The sequence below is a fragment of the Callithrix jacchus genome, chromosome 3 (genome assembly GCF_049354715.1).
Source record: "Callithrix jacchus isolate 240 chromosome 3, calJac240_pri, whole genome shotgun sequence".
Classification (NCBI taxonomy): Eukaryota; Metazoa; Chordata; class Mammalia; order Primates; family Cebidae; genus Callithrix; species Callithrix jacchus.
In genome coordinates this window covers 69,265,247-69,284,203 of record NC_133504.1, presented here as the reverse complement: position 1 = coordinate 69,284,203, position 18,957 = coordinate 69,265,247, and the positions used below count along the sequence as shown (strand labels likewise).

The 18,957-nt window shown below is 40.2% G+C and overlaps 1 protein-coding gene across 12 annotated transcripts in view; it reads left to right on the top strand.

Annotated features, from left to right (window-relative positions):
- The window catches only part of LARP1B (La ribonucleoprotein 1B), a 197,198-nt gene that overhangs the window by 21,816 nt on the left and 156,425 nt on the right, over positions 1-18,957 (top strand). For 11 of the 12 annotated variants that reach the window (XM_035292958.3, XM_035292959.3, XM_035292963.3 and 8 more), the window contains 3 exons: positions 2,694-2,837; positions 3,043-3,208; positions 8,613-8,757. In XM_035292958.3, the coding sequence (XP_035148849.2) occupies positions 2,694-2,837; positions 3,043-3,208; positions 8,613-8,757 (455 nt within the window). The remainder of the gene's footprint in view (positions 1-2,693; positions 2,838-3,042; positions 3,209-8,612; positions 8,758-18,957) is intronic. The other variant, XM_078366502.1, reaches the window with a different exon arrangement.

The following is an 18,957-nucleotide window of genomic DNA, read 5'->3' as shown; positions in this document are numbered from 1 at the left end:
ATTTTTAAATGATATGTGTTTAAATTGCAAAAATTTTTGTAAGTATGCTGGTGTGATGTAACTTTACTTACAGATTAAGGCAGAAATGTTTGAAAAAGTGCTTGGGCGCAGTGGTGCACGTCTGTAATACCAGCACTTTGGGAGAGGGAGGTAGGTGGATCGCTTGAACTCAGGAGTTTGAGACCAGCTGGGTAACATAGTGAGACCTCATCTCTGTTTAAAAAAAGAAAGAAAGAAAGAAATATTTGAAAAATACTATTTTAGGATAAGCATTGGGATTTAGGGTAAAGTTCTCAATGAGGGTGATTTTTTTTCCCCCAAAGAGTCATTTGGCATTGTCTTGAGATATTTATTACTGGTTGTTAAACTGAGGGAGGTGAGTCGTTGCTACTGGCATCTAGTGGCCTGGTGGTCATGGATGATGCTCAACGTCCTGTAGTCCCCAGATCAGCCCCCCACACCACAGTCTAAAGTGCTAAGGTTGTGAAACCTTGTCTCTAGGATTTGTATATCTTAACATTTATTAGATTATTCCAAGTTGATTTTCAAAGTGGATGTATCTATTTTCAGCCTCACTAACAACAATATATGAATGTTTACCCTTTTTTTTTGAGACAGAGTCTCACTCTGATGCCCAGGCTGGAGTTCAGTGGAGAGATCTCGGCTCACTGCAACCTCTGCCTCCTGAGTTCAAGTGATTGTCTTGCCTCAGCCTTCTGAGTTGCTGGGACTATAGGCGCCCGTCACCATGCCTAGCTAATTTTTGTATTTTTAGTAGAGATGAGTTTCGCTATGTCAGCCAGGCTGGTCTTGAAATTCCTGACCTCAAGTTCTCTCTGCCTACCAGAGCCTCCCAAAGTGCTGGGATTACAGGTGTGAGCCACCGTGCCAGGCTAATGTTCTACCTTGAACATTTAATATTAGAGACATTAAAATATTTGTTATACTGGGGTAAAAAGCCTTTCATTATCTTAATTTGCATTTCTCATAGTCAATAAGGCTGAGCACTGTTTGTTTTTCTTTTTTTTTTTTCTGAGACGAAGTCTTGCTCTGTCACCCAGGCTGGAGTGCAGTGACAGGTTCTGGGCACACTGCAACCTCCTCCACGTCCCAGATTCAAACAATTCTTCTGCCTCAGCCTACCAAGTAGCTGGGATTACAGGCACGTACCACCACGCCTGGCTAATTTTTGTATTTTTAGTAGAGATGGTGTTTAGCCATGTTGGCTAGGCTGGTCTTGAATTCCTGACCTCAAGTGACCTGCCTGCCTAGGCCTCCCAAAGTGCTGGGGTTACAGGCCTGAGCCACTGCACCTGGCTCTTTTTCTTTTTATGATGATGATTATTACCTTTTTTTGAGATGGTGTCTCACCCTTCTCCCAGCCTTGAGTGCAGTAATGGTATCTCAGCTCACTGCAACCTCCACCTCTGGGACTCAAGAGAGCCTCCATTCCCGCCTCCCGAGTAGCTGGGACAAAACAACTGGCACCACCACACTTGGCTAATTTTTTGTATTTTTAAGTACAGGCAGGGTTTTGCCATGTTTCCCAGGCTGGTCTTGAACTCCTGCACTCAAGCAATTTGCCTGCCTCAACCTACCAAAGTACTGTTATCACAAGTGTGAGCCTCTTTTGATGATTTTTTTCTTTTTCTTTTTCTTTTTTTGACAGGGAATCTTGCTCTGTAGCCTAGGCTGAAGGGTGGTGGTGTGATCTCTCCTCACTGCAACCCCTGTCTCTTGGGTTCAAGTGATTCTCTTCCCTCAGCCCCCCAAATAGTGTACACTATGGTTTTTTGTATTTTTAGTAGAGAATGGGTTTTACTATGTTGGCCAGTCTGGTCTTCAGCTCTTGACCTCAGGTTATCCCTTCACCTCAGCTTCCCAAAGTGCTGGGATTACGGGCCTGAGTCACCTTCCCTGGCCTTTTATGATTATTGACCCATTAGTAGGGACTGTTTTGTGTATTTATTGTCCACTTGCATTTTGTTGCCCTGATTGTATTTTAGACATTTTTCCCATTGGGGGTGGGGGGGAGGGAGGGAGAGAGAGAGAGAGAGAGAGAGAGAAAGAGAGAGAGAGAGAGAGAGAGAGAGAGAGAGTAAGTATATGTGTGTGTGAGTGTGTGTGTGTGCATGTTGCATGAGAGAGCGTGGAATGAGTTATTATATGTACTCCAGATAGAATTTCTATATTTTGCTTCAGATACCTTTTCTCAATTTGTTTTGTGTTTTCATTTCCTTTTTACTTTATAAGGAATAACATTTACTTAAATAGAACCATCCTTAGATATTTTGTGAGAAGTGTTTTTTTAGGAGTTTTATGTAGTACAAACTTTTTAAAAAAAAATTTCCACCTACTTTGGTAGAAATATGTAGTACAAATTTAGTAATCTTGGAACTTCTTGAATCTTTAACAGCGCAATCTTAATAAAAGTATCTCTTTATCTTTCTAGTATGTTGTTATACTTTTTAGAATGTATTCTTTATATGCTAATACTTTGAGGTCTGTTTTATGCCAGAGATATTTTTGATAAATTCCTGTTGGATCTTTTTCAGTTTGTATCCATCTGAAAAATGCCTGGGACTATTAATTAGTTACAAAGTGGAAGAAGGTGGCTACTATGTTTTTATAAAGATAATCATGTTATTTTATTTGTAAATTGGAGTACATAAAAATATTTTTATTTTTAAAAGGTTGGAGGCGAGATAGAGAAAAAAGAGATGATCAAGATGAAGTTTCCAGTGTGAGAAGCGAGGGTGGTAGTATCCGAGGTTCCTTTAGAGGCCGAGGAAGAGGCCGAGGACGGGGAAGAGGACGAGGCCGAGGAAATCCTCGATGTATGACATAATTTTTGTTTTGTTTAATTAGATAAACTTTGAAAAAAATAGAGCAACTATCCTGTATTATGTTTTAACTAATTTTTTTTTGTCTGATAATAGATGGTTTTATATTTGTTAACCTTTGAAGTTCTTCACTTTATCCATAGTAACTGCTTTTTTTTCTAATGTGTGATTACCTTTCTTTTTCTTTATTCACATCAAGTGAACTTTGATTATTCATATGGTTATCAAGAACATGGTGAAAGGACTGATCAACCATTTCAAACAGAACTTAATACCAGTATGATGTATTACTATGATGATGGTACAGGTGTACAGGTGTATCCTGTGGAAGAAACATTGCTTAAAGAGTATATTAAGCGTCAAATGTAAGTGGATGTTTGATTTAAGCAGATGGGATAGCAAAATCTGTTGCAATATCATATTTCAATGTCAGTGATAATGAATATAACTTTTTTTTTTTTTGAGACAAATTCTTACTCTGTCGCCCAGGCTGAAGTATAGTGGTATGATCTTGGCTCAATGCAACCTCTGCCTCTCAGGTTCAAGTGATTCTCCTGCCTCAGCCTCCTGGGTAGCTGGGATTACAGGCACATGCCACTACACCTGGCTAATTTTTATATTTTTAGTGGAGACAGTGTTTCACATGTTGGCCAGGCAGGTCTTGAACTCCTGGCCTCAGTTGATCAGCCCACCTCAGCCTCCCAAAGTGCTGGGATTATAGCCGTGAGCCACCATGCCCAGCCTGTTGTAACATTTTTAAAGCTACGCATTAGTAAAGTTTGGAAAATGTTAAAATTATTTTGATTATATATTTTTAGGAAATATGATTAAAATAGGTATTTAAAAATTTTTATATTTAGTTTATGATGTTTATACAAGTATCTTGGTTTCTCTACTATTTAGATATTTTTCTCCTTAAATGAGATTAGGTAAGATATTATTGCATAATATGAATAAATATATGGCTGTACTCTTATATACTTGAAATTGAACAAGTAAAATTTGGCTCATTATTTGCCAATAGGTGTTTATATTAGAATTTGCAAATGAACATAAATGATAAAAATGGTGGTAGGTATCTTTTGACTTTCTTCTTAGCAGTTGACTTCTGAATTCTAAGTTTGTTTTTTATCTTCTAAGTTCTTCTTTGTGACACATATTAAAGGGGGACTACCTTATCTTTTAGTTCAGACTTCATACTCTAGTTCTCATAATAGTTGCTTTCTGGGTACTGGATGTGAAGTCAGGAGAATATTAGTTCTGTTTTCCAAAAGAAAAAACAAACCGTATGCATATTAGTATTATACAGGATATTTTGCTTATTTATATAGTATGTTTTTATAGAGGCAAAAGAATAAATGTTGGCAAGCAATATGCATAACCAATTTGTTAAAACTTGAAATTTTTCTATCCTTACAAGGTGAAGGAAAAGGGCTATTTTTGAAGGGGCATAAGCATTTAAAATTCATTTATTTAGCTGAAATATGGATTTTTAAAAAAATCATCTATTATTCCAAAATAAAATAGACCCTATTCTGTTACTAGAAAATGTCTTTATCATCAACCAGGCACCTTCCTGGGATGCCTTCATGGTGGATCCAATTTGCTTACAGTGTGGAGCAACTTGTTTATTTTGTTCTTGCTTCTTTTGTTACAGTTGATGCAAACACTGAAGAAAAGGGCCTTTTTATGTGCAGAAAGTGCTTGACATCTGCCTGTCAACTTCATACCACTATTACTGTCTTTTTTGTAACTTTTGCTGCCAAGCCCCTTCTGAGACCTGACAGTGGACATGCAACTCCATGTCAGGATAATCGGCCTCCAGTGTGCTCATACAAGTGAGGGAGGAGCAGAGCTACTTCATTGTTGACAAAATTTCTGATCATGCAGTGTAGAATCCAGAGCCTCGAAGGTAGGACTTGATGATGTCCCTAGGACACTGATCAAAATGTCAGATAAGGCATTGGTCATGCCTCCTTTTTTTGCTGTTCTAGCAGTAGGGTTTTTGGCAAATGTTAGTAGAGCACCAGGTTTAGTGTGGTTTGTTACTATTACCATTCTTTGATTAGTGGAGATCTAGCTTTGAAGGAGTTGTGCTTTTCACTTTGTATTATTTGGTTTCTAATATATAGATAGGCTGATTGATTAAGGTTTTGATTTTCTTTTTGAGAAGTCACTAAAATGTTTTTCTGGCACATGTGGAAAAATGATGCAAAATGTATTCTAAAGTAAGAGGCTAAAATGATAGAGGGTTTTTAATTTTTATTTATTTATTTGTTTTTTGAGACAGAGTCTCGCTCTGTTGCCAGGCGCCAGGCTGGAGTGCAGTGGCGCGATCTTGGCTTACTGCAACCTCCGCCTCCCGGGTTCAGGCAATTCTCCTGCTTCAGCCTCCCAAGTAGCTGGGACTGCAGATGTGTGCCACCACGCCCAGCTAATTTTTATATTTTAGTGGAGACAGGGTTTCATTATGTTGGCCAGGATGGTCTTGATCTCTTGATCTCGTGATCCGCCCATGTTGGCCTCCCAAAGTGCTGGGATTACAGGCGTGAGCCACTGTGCCTGGCGATTGAGGATTTAAAAAAAAAAATTTTTTTTCCCCCTTGAGATGGAATTTTGCTCTTGTTGTTCAGGTTGGAGTGCAATGGCACAATCTCGGCTCACTGCAATTTCCACCTTTCAGGTTCAAGAGATCCTCCTGCCTCAGCCTCCCCAGTAGCTGGGATTGCAGGCATGTGCCACTACACCCAGCTCATTTTTGTGTTTTTAGTAGAGACAGGGTTTTATACCATGTTGGTCAGGCTGGTCTCGAAATCCTGACCTCAGGTAGTCCACCTGCCTCAGCCTCCCAAAGTTCTGGGATTACAGGCGAGAGCCACCAAGCCCAGCCAGGACAGTTTATTATTGATTCGGGGAAGTTCACATCTCACAGCTAAGAACAGTTGTAACTTGTGACTAAATCAAATGTCTTAATATCTGAAATTTTAGAATGTTTTTCTTTTTTTTGAGATAGAGTTTTGCTCATGGCCCAGGCTGGAGTGCAACGGTACAATCTCGGCTTACTGCAGTCTCCACCTCCCAGGTCCAAGTGATTCTCCTGCCTCAACCTCCCTAGTAGCTGGGATTGCAGGCATGTACCACCACACCCAGCTGATTTTGTATTTTTAGTAGAGACGGGGTTTTGCCATGTTGGTCAGACTGGTCTCGAATTCCTGATATCCGGTGATCCACCCTGCCATAGCCTCCAAAAGTACTGGGATTACAGATGTAAGCCACTGTGCCCAGCCTGAAATTTTAGAATTTTAATACATATATTATGTATTTACCACATGCCAGACACTGTGAATAAGGCTTTTGAGGTGTAACAGCCATCAGAATATTCATTTCTTTAAGACTTAGATTTTTTTCTTCAGTGTTTAAAAAGAGTAAATGAGGCCAGGGCATGGTGGCTTACACCTGTAATCCCAGCACTTTGGGAGGCCAATGTGGGTGGATCATCTGAGGTCAGGAGTTCAGACCAGCCTGGCCAACATGGTGAAATCCTCTACTAAGAATACAAAAATTAGCCTGGCGTGGTGGCACATGCCTGTAGTCCAAGTTATTCAGGAGGCTGAGACAGGAGAATCACCTGAACCCGGGAGGGAAAAGTTGCAGTGAGCCAAGCTCGTGTCATTGCACTCCAGCCTGGGAAACAAGAGTGAAATTCCGTCTCAAAAAAAAGTAAATTTTACTAGTGTCACTGAATGTCAGTAGTATTTCAGTACTCTCTGAGAGAGCTTTTCACTTTGATAATTGGATAAATATCAAACTATTAAAGGAAACTTTGGATGATTTATTTTATTCCCTTCAAGTGAAAGGTAGCTCTAAACCAGTTTTAGTTATAGATGCCTTATTCTCAAAGTTAGAATTTGGCCCACATACTTCAAGGGCATCTTTAGTCACTGAGTTTTATACCCAAAAATATGAAGTAGTTTCTTTTCTCATAACTTATATTCCATTTTTGAAAACTTTCTCTGTGATATGGAAATAGTGTGGGATTATTAAACTGTAGGCCTCATCATCATTGATGTCATGTATTTCTTTGTATCATTTTTTTCTATATTTCCCTTATTTTTCTTCTTCTGTCTCTTTAAAAATCCTCAAACTCTTTTTTATATACGGAGGCTATAATTTAAACATGTATTTCTCTTTCTCTTTTTAACCTTTCCTATGGTGTGGATAAACATGTATTTCCCAAAGGATATTATTAATTGTATTGTGAATGTTATCTTTATGTCTTGGGGTGTGTAGTTACAAATCATACTGACAGTGCATTTACATTTCTCTCAGAAAAGATTAAGTGGGTTTGTGTTTTTCAAGAGAAGATAAGACATCAAATCATTTTCTTTATTTTTGCCTCCATGTGCCTCATGGTGTTAAGGATATTCCTTCTTTAGCTATGTTCTGTCCACCCTTAATGTCTTTTATTATTATTTTTTAGACAGTCTTGCTTTGTCTCCCAGGCTGGAGTTTAGAGACATGGTGCCCGCTCACTGCAACCTCTGCCTCCTGGGTTCAAGCGATTTCCCTGCCTCAGACTCCTGAGTAGCTGGGATTACAGGCATCAGCCACCATGCCCAGCTAATTTTTGTATTTTAGTAGAGACAGGGTTTCCCCATGTTGACCAGGTTGGTCTATAACTCCTGACCTCAAGAGATCCACCCGCCTTGGCCTCTGAAGGTGCTGGGATTACAGGTGTGAGCCACCTCACTGGGCCACCCTTAATGTCTTATTGTCTATCAAAGAAAGAAGAGGGGATAACTATCATTCAGAATATATAATTGTGTATGTGCACATATGCCTGTGTGTTCACTAAGTGGTGTTTTTTTTTTTTTTTCTGAGATGGGGTTTTGCTCTTGCTGCCCAGGCTAGAGTGCAATGGCATGATCTTGGCTCACCTCAACCTCTGCCTCCAACGTTCAAGCGATTCTCCTGCTTCAGCCTCCCGTGTAGCTGGGATCACAGGCATGCACCAACATGCTTGGCTAATATTGTGTTTTTAGTAGAGATGGGGTTTCTTCTTTTTGGTCAGGCTGGTCTTGAACTCCTGACCTCAAGTGATCTGCCCCCCTTGGCCTCCCAAATGCTGAGATTACAGTCATGAGCCACTGCACTTGGGACTGTTCATTAAGTTTTTAAGTAAGCATTGTGCTGGTTACTAAGGTTCAGAAGTATTAAACATGTCAGTACTTTGTCAGTTTAGAAAACAAAACAAACTACTTTCCTGTATGCAAATTCAACAAAGGATACTTCCAATATGCCATTCTTCTCAGTGACTGGGAAAAAGTTGGAAGTCATTATGCTAACATGTGATTCGCTTTGTTATCTAATGTTTAAATAAAACTAGGAGAAGTGACTTTGTAAAGATTTTCACCTAATTAACTCATTAAAAAATCAATTTTTGAAATATTTTAAAGTAAAATGAACTGCTTTATTCTTTACATTTAGTGAGGAGGCTGATTTAAATAGAAATTAATAGTAGCTTTTTGGAAAATAATTAGTATTTCAAGTTTCTTCTCATGTATAAGAGAAATTATTAATTCAGAAGGGGTTTTTGCTATCTTATATGTTTAACCTATGTATATTGTATTACATCTAACAGATGGTTAACCAAATTACAATATTTTCATGTTAATGATTAGTTTTCACAGTTAATGTGCAAGCAGTAGAAATATTTATTTCCTACTAAATAAATGGATGAAATTTATGTTCTTTAATTTCTCTTTTCAGTGAATATTACTTCAGTATAGAAAATTTGGAACGAGACTTCTTTCTTCGGGGAAAGATGGATGAACAAGGTTTCTTGCCTATTTCCTTGATTGCTGGTTTTCAGCGTGTTCAGGCTCTCACTACAAACCTTAATCTCATCTTAGAGGTAATTGCTCATTTAAAAAACAATTTGTACTTTCCACTCAAATTTCCTTTGAACCTAAAACTTCTCTAAAAAACAGAGTATTATAAACAGACAATCTGTAGTTGCTTGAGGCTCAGACAGCATTCCATGATGTTTTTCTGTTTTGTAAAACTTTCATAAATGTCTAACTGTGGAAACCCCTGGAAGTATTACTGTGTATTTTCTCTTTCCCCTCTTCCTCAATTATTATTATTATTATTTTTTGTTAACCCTTCTTGAATACTAACCTTCTTCCTCAATTATTCAACCTATTTTAAACCTGATCCTTCAAACTTTAACCCTTTTGAGGATTCTTCATCCTTAAAACTTCTTCAGGGTCGGGCGTGGTGGCTCACACCTGTAATCCCAGCACTTTGGGAGACTCAGGCAGGTGGATCACCTGAGGTCAGGAGTTCAGGACCAGCCTAGCCAACATGGTGAAACCCCATCTCTACTAAAAATACAAAAATTAGCCGGGAGTGGTGGCACACATCTGTAGTCCCAGCTACTGGGGAGGCTGAGGCAGGAGGATCTCTTGAACCCAGGATTCATTGGTTGCAGTGAGCTGAGATTGTGCCGTTGCACTCTGGCCTAGGCAATAGAGTTTAATGGCAAAATCAAACAAAAATTTCAGCAGGGCGCAGTGGTTCAATCCTTTAATCCCAGGAGGCTGAGGTTGGCAGATCACCTGTGGTTGGGAGTTTGAGACCAGCCTGATTGACATGGAGAAACCCCATCTCTACTAAAAATCAAAATTAGCTGGGCATGGTAGTGCATGCCTGTAATCCCAGCTACTCAGGAGGCTGAGGGAGGAGAATCGCACGGGAGGCAGAGGTTGTGGTGAGCTGAGATGGCGCCACTGCACTCCAGCCTGGGCAACAAGAGTGAAACTTGGTCTCAAAAAAAAATTTTTTTTCTTCAGGTTACTATAAAAATGCATACATTCCCACTTATCGAAAGGCTAATTTAAAATAGTCCTGACTGGGTATGGTGGCTCATGCCTGTAATCTCAGTACTTGGGGGGATAAAAAATCTTTCATCTGGCCTGTGGCCTGTGTCTAGAAATGCTTTCAACATTTTTTTTTTTCCTAGCCAATTTCTTTCCCTACACACAGCCCTTGGTAACCACAATCACTATTGTGCTTTTTTTTTTTTTAAGATAAGAGTCTCACTCTGTTGCCCAGGCTGGAGTACAGTGGCGTGATCTCGGCTCACTGCAACCTCTGCCTCCCAGGTTCAAGTGATTCTGCTGTTTCAGCCTCCCAAGTAGCTGGGATTACAGGCGTGCACCAACATATCTGGCTAATTTTTGTGTTTTTAGTAAAGACACGGTTTCCCCATGTTGGCCAGGCTGGTCTTGAACTTATGACCTCAGATCATCCACCTGCCTTGGCCTTTCAAAGTGCTAGAATTATAGGTGTGAGCTACCATGCCTGGCCACTAGTCTGCTTTTTATCCCTATAGTTTTGTATTTTCCAGACTATCATAAAATTTAAAAAAGTATAGCCCTTTGTTTCTTCTGATTTTTCACTTAATGTAGTGCTTTTGGGATTCACCTATGTTGCACGTAGCAGTAGTCTGTTCTTTCATGTTGTTGACTAGTATTCCATAGTATGAATGTACCACATTTTATCCATTCACTTGTTGGTGCACATTCAGATTGTTTATAGTTTTTGGAGAGTGTGAGTGAAGCATAAAGATCTTTGTAGGGATATATATATATATTTCTGTTGGATAAATATCTAGTATTGTGAATGCTACAAAGTATAGTAAGTTTATGCTTATCTTTGTAAGAAAATGCCAACCTACCTATTGTCCAAAGTAGCTTTACCATTTTGCATCCTCATCATTATGTATGGGACTTGTTCCACAGCCTTGTCATTGCTGATATTGTCAGTTTTTTGAATAGTAGATACGTAGTCTTTTCTCATTGTGGGGTTTTTTTTTTTTTTTGAGATGAAGTTTCAGTTTTGCTCTTGTAGCTCAGGCTGTAGTGCAATGGCACAGTCTTGGCTCAGTGTGGTCTCTGTAGAGACAAGGTTTCACCATATTGGCCAGGCTGGTCTCAAACTCCTGACCTTCAGGTGATCCACCTGCCTTGGCCTCCCAAAGCGCTGGGATTACAGGCATGAGCCACTGCGCCAGCCTCTCATTGTGGTTTAATTTGCATTTTCCTGATGACTAATGCTGTCTAGCATTTTTTCATGTGCTTTTTTATCTGCATGCTTTTTTAGTTGAAATGTCTGTTCAGATTTTTTGTTCATTATTATTGAAGCGTTTTTTATTTTTTATTTTTATTTTATTTTTAGAGATGGAGTTTCACCCTTGTTACCCAGGCTGGAGCGCAATTGCGGCTCACTGCAACTTCTGCCTCCTGGGTTCAGGCAATTCTCCTGCCTCAGCCTCCTGAGTATCTGGGATTACAGGCACACGCCACCATGCCCAGCTAGTTTTTTGTATTTTTAGTAGAGACAGGGTTTCACCATGTTGACCAGGATGGTCTTGATCTCTTGACCTCATGATCCACCTGCCTCTGCCTCCAAAAGTGCTGGGATTAGAGGTGTGAACCACCATGCCCGGCCCTGAAGTGTTTTTTAAAAGATAAAGTACGAGTTCTTTATTCTGGATACATGTCCATTATTAGGTATTTTGCAAATATGTTTTCCTAGTTTTTGTCTTTTCATTGTTTTAACAGCTTCTTTGAATGCCAAGTTTTTGAACACATATGTGCTTTGTGTTTTAAAAATCAACTATAGGGGCTGGGCATCGTGGCTCACACCTGTAATCCCAGCACTTTGGGAGACTGAGGTGGGTGGATCACTTGAGTTCAGGAGTTTGACACCAGCTTGGCCAACATGGTCAAACCTTGGCTTTACTAAAATAGAAAAATTATCCAAGCATGTTGACACCCCTGTAATTCTAGCTATTCAGAGTCGAAGACAAGAGAATTGCTTGAACCCGAGAGGCGGAGGTTGCAGTGAGCCAAGATGGTGCCATTGCACTCCAGCCTGGGCAACAGAGTGAGATTCTTGTCTCAAAAAAAAAAAAAGATAAAAAATATGTATTCTGGTTGAGGATCCAAGATGGCCCTTTTAGGAGCAGCTCAGGATTGGACGCCACATTTCCAGACGAATCTTTATTGCCCACAGACCAGGAGATTCCTAGGCTGAGGAGCTCTACGGGTCGCCAGCGCGGCTGTTTTGGCCAGCACAGCGGTTTTAGCCAGTGTGGCTGTTTTGTTGGCGTGGCAGTGCTCCATACAAAATACACTGGTCTGGTACCCCTTTTAAGCTGGCCAGGAGATTCCTGGGCAGCGCGGTTGTTTCAGCCGGTGCAGTGGGACACCACAAAGGGAAATCACACAGATCCCGGCACCCTTTCAGCAGGCGACTGGAACACCTAGGAGAGAGTCAATCGTTCAACTTAAAAAAAAAAAAGAAGGCTTGGAGGCAGGGAGCCAGATGATCAGGCTCGGTGGGTCCCACCCCCACAAAAACAAAAAAAAAAAGCAATCGGAAACACTTAGTTGGGGTCGAGAGTTTCACAGCAAGCGCAGCTGAACCCAGGACGGCGCAGCTCGGTGGGGGAGGGGGCGTCCGCCATTACTGAGACACTCCACCCCTACGGAGGTAGTCTGCCATTGCTGAGGCAGCTTGCCGTTGACAAGGCAGCCCACCATAACAGAGAGAGTCTGCCATTGCAGATGCAGGCCACCATTGCCGAGGCAGTTCTAACCACACCCATATAAATAGGACTATAGGGAAGCTCAACGACAGCAGGGCGAAGCTCAGCAAAGCGTCTACAGGCAGATGGTGACTAGGCTGCTTCCTTGCTGGGTAGGGCAGCCCTTAAAAAGAAAAAGATTAAAAAAGGTAGCAGCACAACAGACTCTCATAAATAAAGCCCTAACTCCCCGGGACAGAGCAACTGGGGAGAAAAAGGCGGTTTATGAGTTCTGCTGCAGCAGACTTAAACGTACCTTCCTAGCAGCTCTGAAAGAACAACGGAGCTCACAGCCCAACACTTGAGCTCCTATGAAGAACAGACTGTCTCCTCAAGCAGCTCCCTGACAACCGTATATCCAAAGAGTCACCTCACAAAAGACTGATAAGACTGACATTTGGCGGGCATCATTCTGGGACAAAGATAACAGACAAAGAAACTGGTAGCAACCCTTACTGTTCTACAGTTGTTGCAGGTGATCCCCAGGCAAGCAGGGCCTGGAGTGGACCTCAGCAGTCCTACAGCAGAGGGGCCAGACTGTTAGAAGGAAAACTAAGAAACAGAAATAACTTCATCATCAACAACCTGGACATCCACTCAGAGACCCAATCTGAAAATCAGCAACACCACAGATGACAGGTGGATAAATCCACAAAGATGGGAAGAAACCAGCACAAAAAGGAGGAAAACACCCGAAACCAGACCACCTGTCCTCCTACAAGGGATCACAACTCCTCACCAGCAAGGGAACAAAGCTAGATGGAGAATGAGTGCGATGAAATGACAGAGTCAGACTTCAGAAGGTGGGTAATGAGAAAATTCTGTGAGCTAAAAGAACATGTTCTAACTCAATGCAAAGAAACTAAGAACCTTGGAAAAAGATTTCAGGAAATGATAACGAGAATGGACAACATAGGAATATGAGTGAATTGATGGAGCTGAAAAACACAACAAGAGAACTTCACGAAGCATGTACAAGTTTCAACAGCCAAATTGACCAAGCAGAAGAAAGGACATCAGAGGTCAAAGATCAACTCAATGAAATAAAATGAGAAGGCAAGATTAGAGAAAAAAGTGCAAAAAGGAATGAACAAAGTCTCCAAGAAATGTGGGACTATGTGAAGAGACCTACTCTATGTTTGATAGGTGTACCTGAATGTGACCAAGAGAAGGAATCCAAGCTGGAAAATACTCTGTAGGATATTATCCAGGAAAACTTCTCCAACCTAGCAAGGCAGGCCAATATTCAAGTCCAGGAAATACAGAGAACACCATAAAGATATTCCTCAAGAAGAGCAACCCCAAGGCATGTAATCATCAGATTCACCAGGGTTGAAATGAAGGAGAAAATGCTAAGGGCAGCCAGAAAGAAAGGTCGGGTCACCCACAAAGGGAAGCCCATCAGACTCACAGCAGATCTCTTCACTCTCTTACAAGCCAGAAGAGAGTGGGGGCCAATATTCAACATCCTTAAAGAAAAGAACTTTCAACCTAGAATTTCATATCCAGCCAAACTAAGCTTCATAAGTGAAGGAAAACTGAAATCCTTTGCGAACAAGCAAGTACTCAGAGATTTTGTCACCACCAGGCCTGCTTTACAAGAGCTCCTGAAAGAGGCACTACACATAGAAAGGAACAACCAGTACCAGCCACTCCAAAAACATACCAAATGGTAAAGAGCATCAACAAAATGAAGAATCTGCATCAACTAACGGGCAAAACAGCCAGCTAGCTTCAAAATGGCAGTATCAAATTCACACATAACAATATTAACCCTAAATGTAAATGGGCTAAATGCACCAATCAAAAGACACAGACTGGCAAATTGGATAATAAGCCAAAACCCATTGATGTGCTGTATCCAGGAAACTCAGCTCACATGCAAGGATACACAAAGGCTCAAAATAAAGGGATGGTGGAAGATTTACCAAGCAAATGGAGAGCAAAATAAAGCAGGAGTTGCAATTCTCATCTCTGATAAAATAGACTTTAAAGCAACAAAGATCAAAAGAGACAAAGAAGGACATTACATAATGGTAAAAGGATCAATACAACAAGAAGAGCTAACGATCCTAAATATATGTGGACCCAATACAGGAGCACCCAGATATATAAGGCAAGTTCTTAACGACTTACAAAGAGACTTAGACTCCCACACAATAATAGTGGGAGACTTCAACACTCCACTGTCAATATTAGACAGATCAACCAGACAGAAAATTAACAAGGATATCCAGGACCTGAACTCAGACCTGGAACAAGCAAACCTGATAGACATTTACAGAACTCTCTACCCCAAATCCACAGAATATAGATTCTTCTCAGCACCACATCACACCTACTCTAAAATTGACCACATAATTGGAAGTAAAGCACTCCTCAGCAAATGCAAAGCAACTGACATAATAACAAACAGTCTCTCAGACCATAGTGCAATCAAGTTAGAACTCAGAATTTAGAAACTAACTCAGAACAACACAGCTTCATGGAGCTGAACAACTGGCTCTTGAATGTTGACTGGATAAACAATGAAATGAAGGCAGAAATAAAGAACTTCTTCAAAACCAATGAAAACGAAGACACAACATACCAGAATCTCTGGGACACATTTAAAGCAGTCTCTAGAGGAAAATATATAGCAATAAGTGCCCACATGAGAAGAATGGAGAGATCCAAAATTGACACCCTATCGTCAAAATTGAAAGAGCTAGAGGAGCAAGATCAGCAAAACTCAAAACCTAGCAGAAGACAAGAAATAACTAAGATCAGAGAAGAACTGAAGGAGATGGAGACACGAAAAGCCCTTCAAAAAATCAACAAATTCAAGAGCTGGTTTTTCGAAAAGATCAACAAAATAGACCACTAGTCAGATTAATTTTTATTTTTATTTATTTATTTTTTTGAGACGGAGTTTCACGCTTGTTACCCAGGCTGGAGTGCAATGGCACAATCTTGGCTTACGGCAACCTCTGCCTCCTGGGTTCAGGCAATTCTCCTGCCTCAGCCTCCTGAGTAGCTGGGATTACAGGCACGTGCCACCATGCCCAGCTAATTTTTTGTATATTTTTTAGTAGAGACGGGGTTTCACCATGTTGACCAGGATGGTCTCAATTAGTCAGATTAATTTTAAAAAAAAAGAGAATAACCAAATAGATGCAATAAAAAATGATAAAGGGGAAATCACCACAGATCCCACAGAAATTCAGACTATCATCAGAGAATATTACAAACAACTCTATGCACATAAACTAGTAAACCTGCAAAAAATGGATAAATTCCTGGACACTTGCATCCTCCCAAACTAAACCAGGAAGAAATCGAAACCATGAATAGACCAATAACAAGATTTGAAGTTGAGGCAGCAATTAAGAGCCTACCACATAAAAAAAGCCCAAGTCCAGATGGGTTCACAGCCAAATTCTACCAGACACACAAAGAGGAACTGGTACCGTACCTCCTGAAACTATTCCAAATAATCCAAAAAGGGAGAATTCTTCCCAAATCATTTTATGAGACCAACATCATTCTGATACCAAAACCCGGCAGAGAATCAACAAGAAAAGAAGACTTCAGGCCAATGTCCACGATGAACATAGATGCAAAAATCTTCAATAAAATACTGACAAGCCGATTGCAACAGCACATCAAAAAGCTTATCCACCATGATCAAGTAGGCTTCATCCCAGGGATGCAAGGCTGGTTCAACATACGCAAGTCTATAAATGTAATTCACCACATAAACAGAACCAAAAACAAAAACCACATGATTATCTCAATTGATGCAGAGAAGGCCTTTGACAAAAATTCAACAGCCCTTTATGCTAAAAGCCCTCAATAAACTCAGTATTGATGGAACGTATCTCAAAATAATAAAAGCTATTTACGACAAACCAACAGCCAATATCATACTGAATGGGCAAAAACTGGAAGCATTCCCTTTGAAATCTGGCACTAGACAGGGATGCCCTCTCTCACCACTCCTATTCAATATAGTACTGGAGTGCTGGCCAGAGCAATCAGGCAACAAAAAGAAATAAAGGGTATTTACATAGGAAGGGAGGAAGCCAAATTGTCTCTATTTGCAGACGATATGATAGTATATCTATAAGACCCCATCGTCTCAGCCCAAAAACTCCTGAAACTGATAAGGAACTTCAGCAAAGTCTCAGGATATAAAATCAATGTGCAAAAATCACAAGCATTCCTATACACCAATAACAGATTTAAAGAAAGCCAAATCAAGAACGAACTGCCATTCACAATTGCTACAAAGAGAATAAAATACCTAGGAACACAACTAACAAGGAATGTAAAGGACCTCTTCAAGGAGAACTACAAACCACTGCTCAGTGAAATAAGAGAGGACACAAACAGATGGAAAAACATTCCATGTTTATGGTTAGGAAGAATCAATATCGTGAAAATGGCCATACTGCCCAAAGTAATTTACAGATTCAATGCTATCCGCATCAAGCTACCAATGACCTTCTTCACAGAAGTGGAAAAAACTAGCTTAAACTTCATATGGAACCAAAAGAGAGCCCACATAGCCAAGTCAATTCTAAGGAAAAGAACACAGCAGGAGGCATCACACTACTGGACTTCAAACTATACTACAAGGCTACAGTAATCAAAACAGCATGGTACTGGTACCAACAGAGATATAGACCAATGGAACAGAACAGAGGCATTGGAGGCAACACAGCATATCTACAACCATACAATCTTTGATAAACCTGACAAAAACATGCAATGGGGAAAGGATTCCCTGTTTAATAAATGGTGTTGGGAAAACTGGCTAGCTATGAGCAGAAAGCAGAAACTGGACCCCTTCCTGACACCTTACACTAAAATTAACTCCAGATGGATTAAAGACTTAAACATAAGACCTAACACCATAAAAACCCTAGAAGAAAATCAAGGCAAAACCATTCAGGACATAGGAGTAGGCAAGGACTTCATGACCAAAACACCAAAAGCCTTGGCAACAAAAGCCAAAATAGACAAATGGGACCTAATCAAACTCCACAGCTTCTGCACGGCAAAAGAAACAGTCACTAGAGTGGATCGGCAACCAACAGAATGGGAAAAAATTTTTGCCGTTTACCCATCTGACAAAGGGCTGATATCCAGAATTTACAAAGAACTCAAACGGATTTACAGGACAAAAACAAACAAGCCCATTCAAAAGTGGGCAAAGGATATGAACAGACACTTTATGAAAGAAGACATATATGAGGCCAACAATCATATGAAAAAATGATCATCATCACTGGTCATCAGAGAGATGCAAATCAAAACCACATTGAGATACCATCTCACGCCAGTTAGAATGGCGATCATTAAAAAATCTGGAGACAACAGATGCTGGAGAGGATGTGGAGAAAAAGGAACACTTTTACACTGTTGGTGGGAGTGTAAATTAGTTCAACCATTGTGGAAGACAGTGTGGCGATTCCTCAAGGCCTTAGAAATAGAAATTTCATTTGACCCAGCAATCCCATTACTGGGTATATATCCAAAAGACTATAAATTTTTCTACTATAAGGACACATGTACACGAATGTTCATTGCAGCACTGTTTACAATAGCAAAGACCGTGAATCAACCCAAATGCCCATCGATGATAGACTGGACAGGGAAAATGTGGCACATACACACCATGGAATATTATGCAGCCATCAAAAATGATGAGTTCGTGTCCTTGTAGGGACATGGATGACCCTGGAGAACATAATTCTCAGCAAACTGACACAAGAACAGAAAATGAAATACCGCATGTTCTCACTCATAGGTGGGTGTTGAACAATGAGAACACATGGACACAACAGGGTGGGGAGCACTACACACTGGGGTCAGTTAGGGGGAATAGGGGAGGGACAGCAGGGGGTGGGGAGTTGGGGAGAGATAGCATGGGGAGAAATGCCAGATATAGGTAAGGGGGAGGAAGGCAGCAAATCACACTGCCATGTGTGTACCTATGCATCTATCTTGCATGTTGTTCACATATACCCCAAAACTTAAAATGTAATTAAAAAAAATCAACTATAAGAAAGTTTATGTTTTGAAAATATCATTAAAATAATGATTTGTTGGTGTGTAATTAATGGTTGTTGGTTTTATGAAAATAATTACTTCAATCAGTATCATTGTATTAGTTTGTAGATAAATATTTAAATAAAGTTTCTATATATTATAATTAAAAGAGAAAATTAGTTTTTTCTGCAAAATTTGCTCTTGGAGCAAATATTATGATTCAGAGTAGAATGAGTTTATTTATTTTTATTTTTTTTTAGTAGAGATGGGGTTTCACCATGTTGGCCAACTAGTCTTGAACTCCTAGCCTCAAGTGATCTTCCTTCCTCAACTTCCCAAAGTGCTGGGATTACAGGCATGAGCTATCGTGCCCGGCTTTAGAATGAGTTTATTAACTGCTACCATTGTGCTATAGCAAAGGTC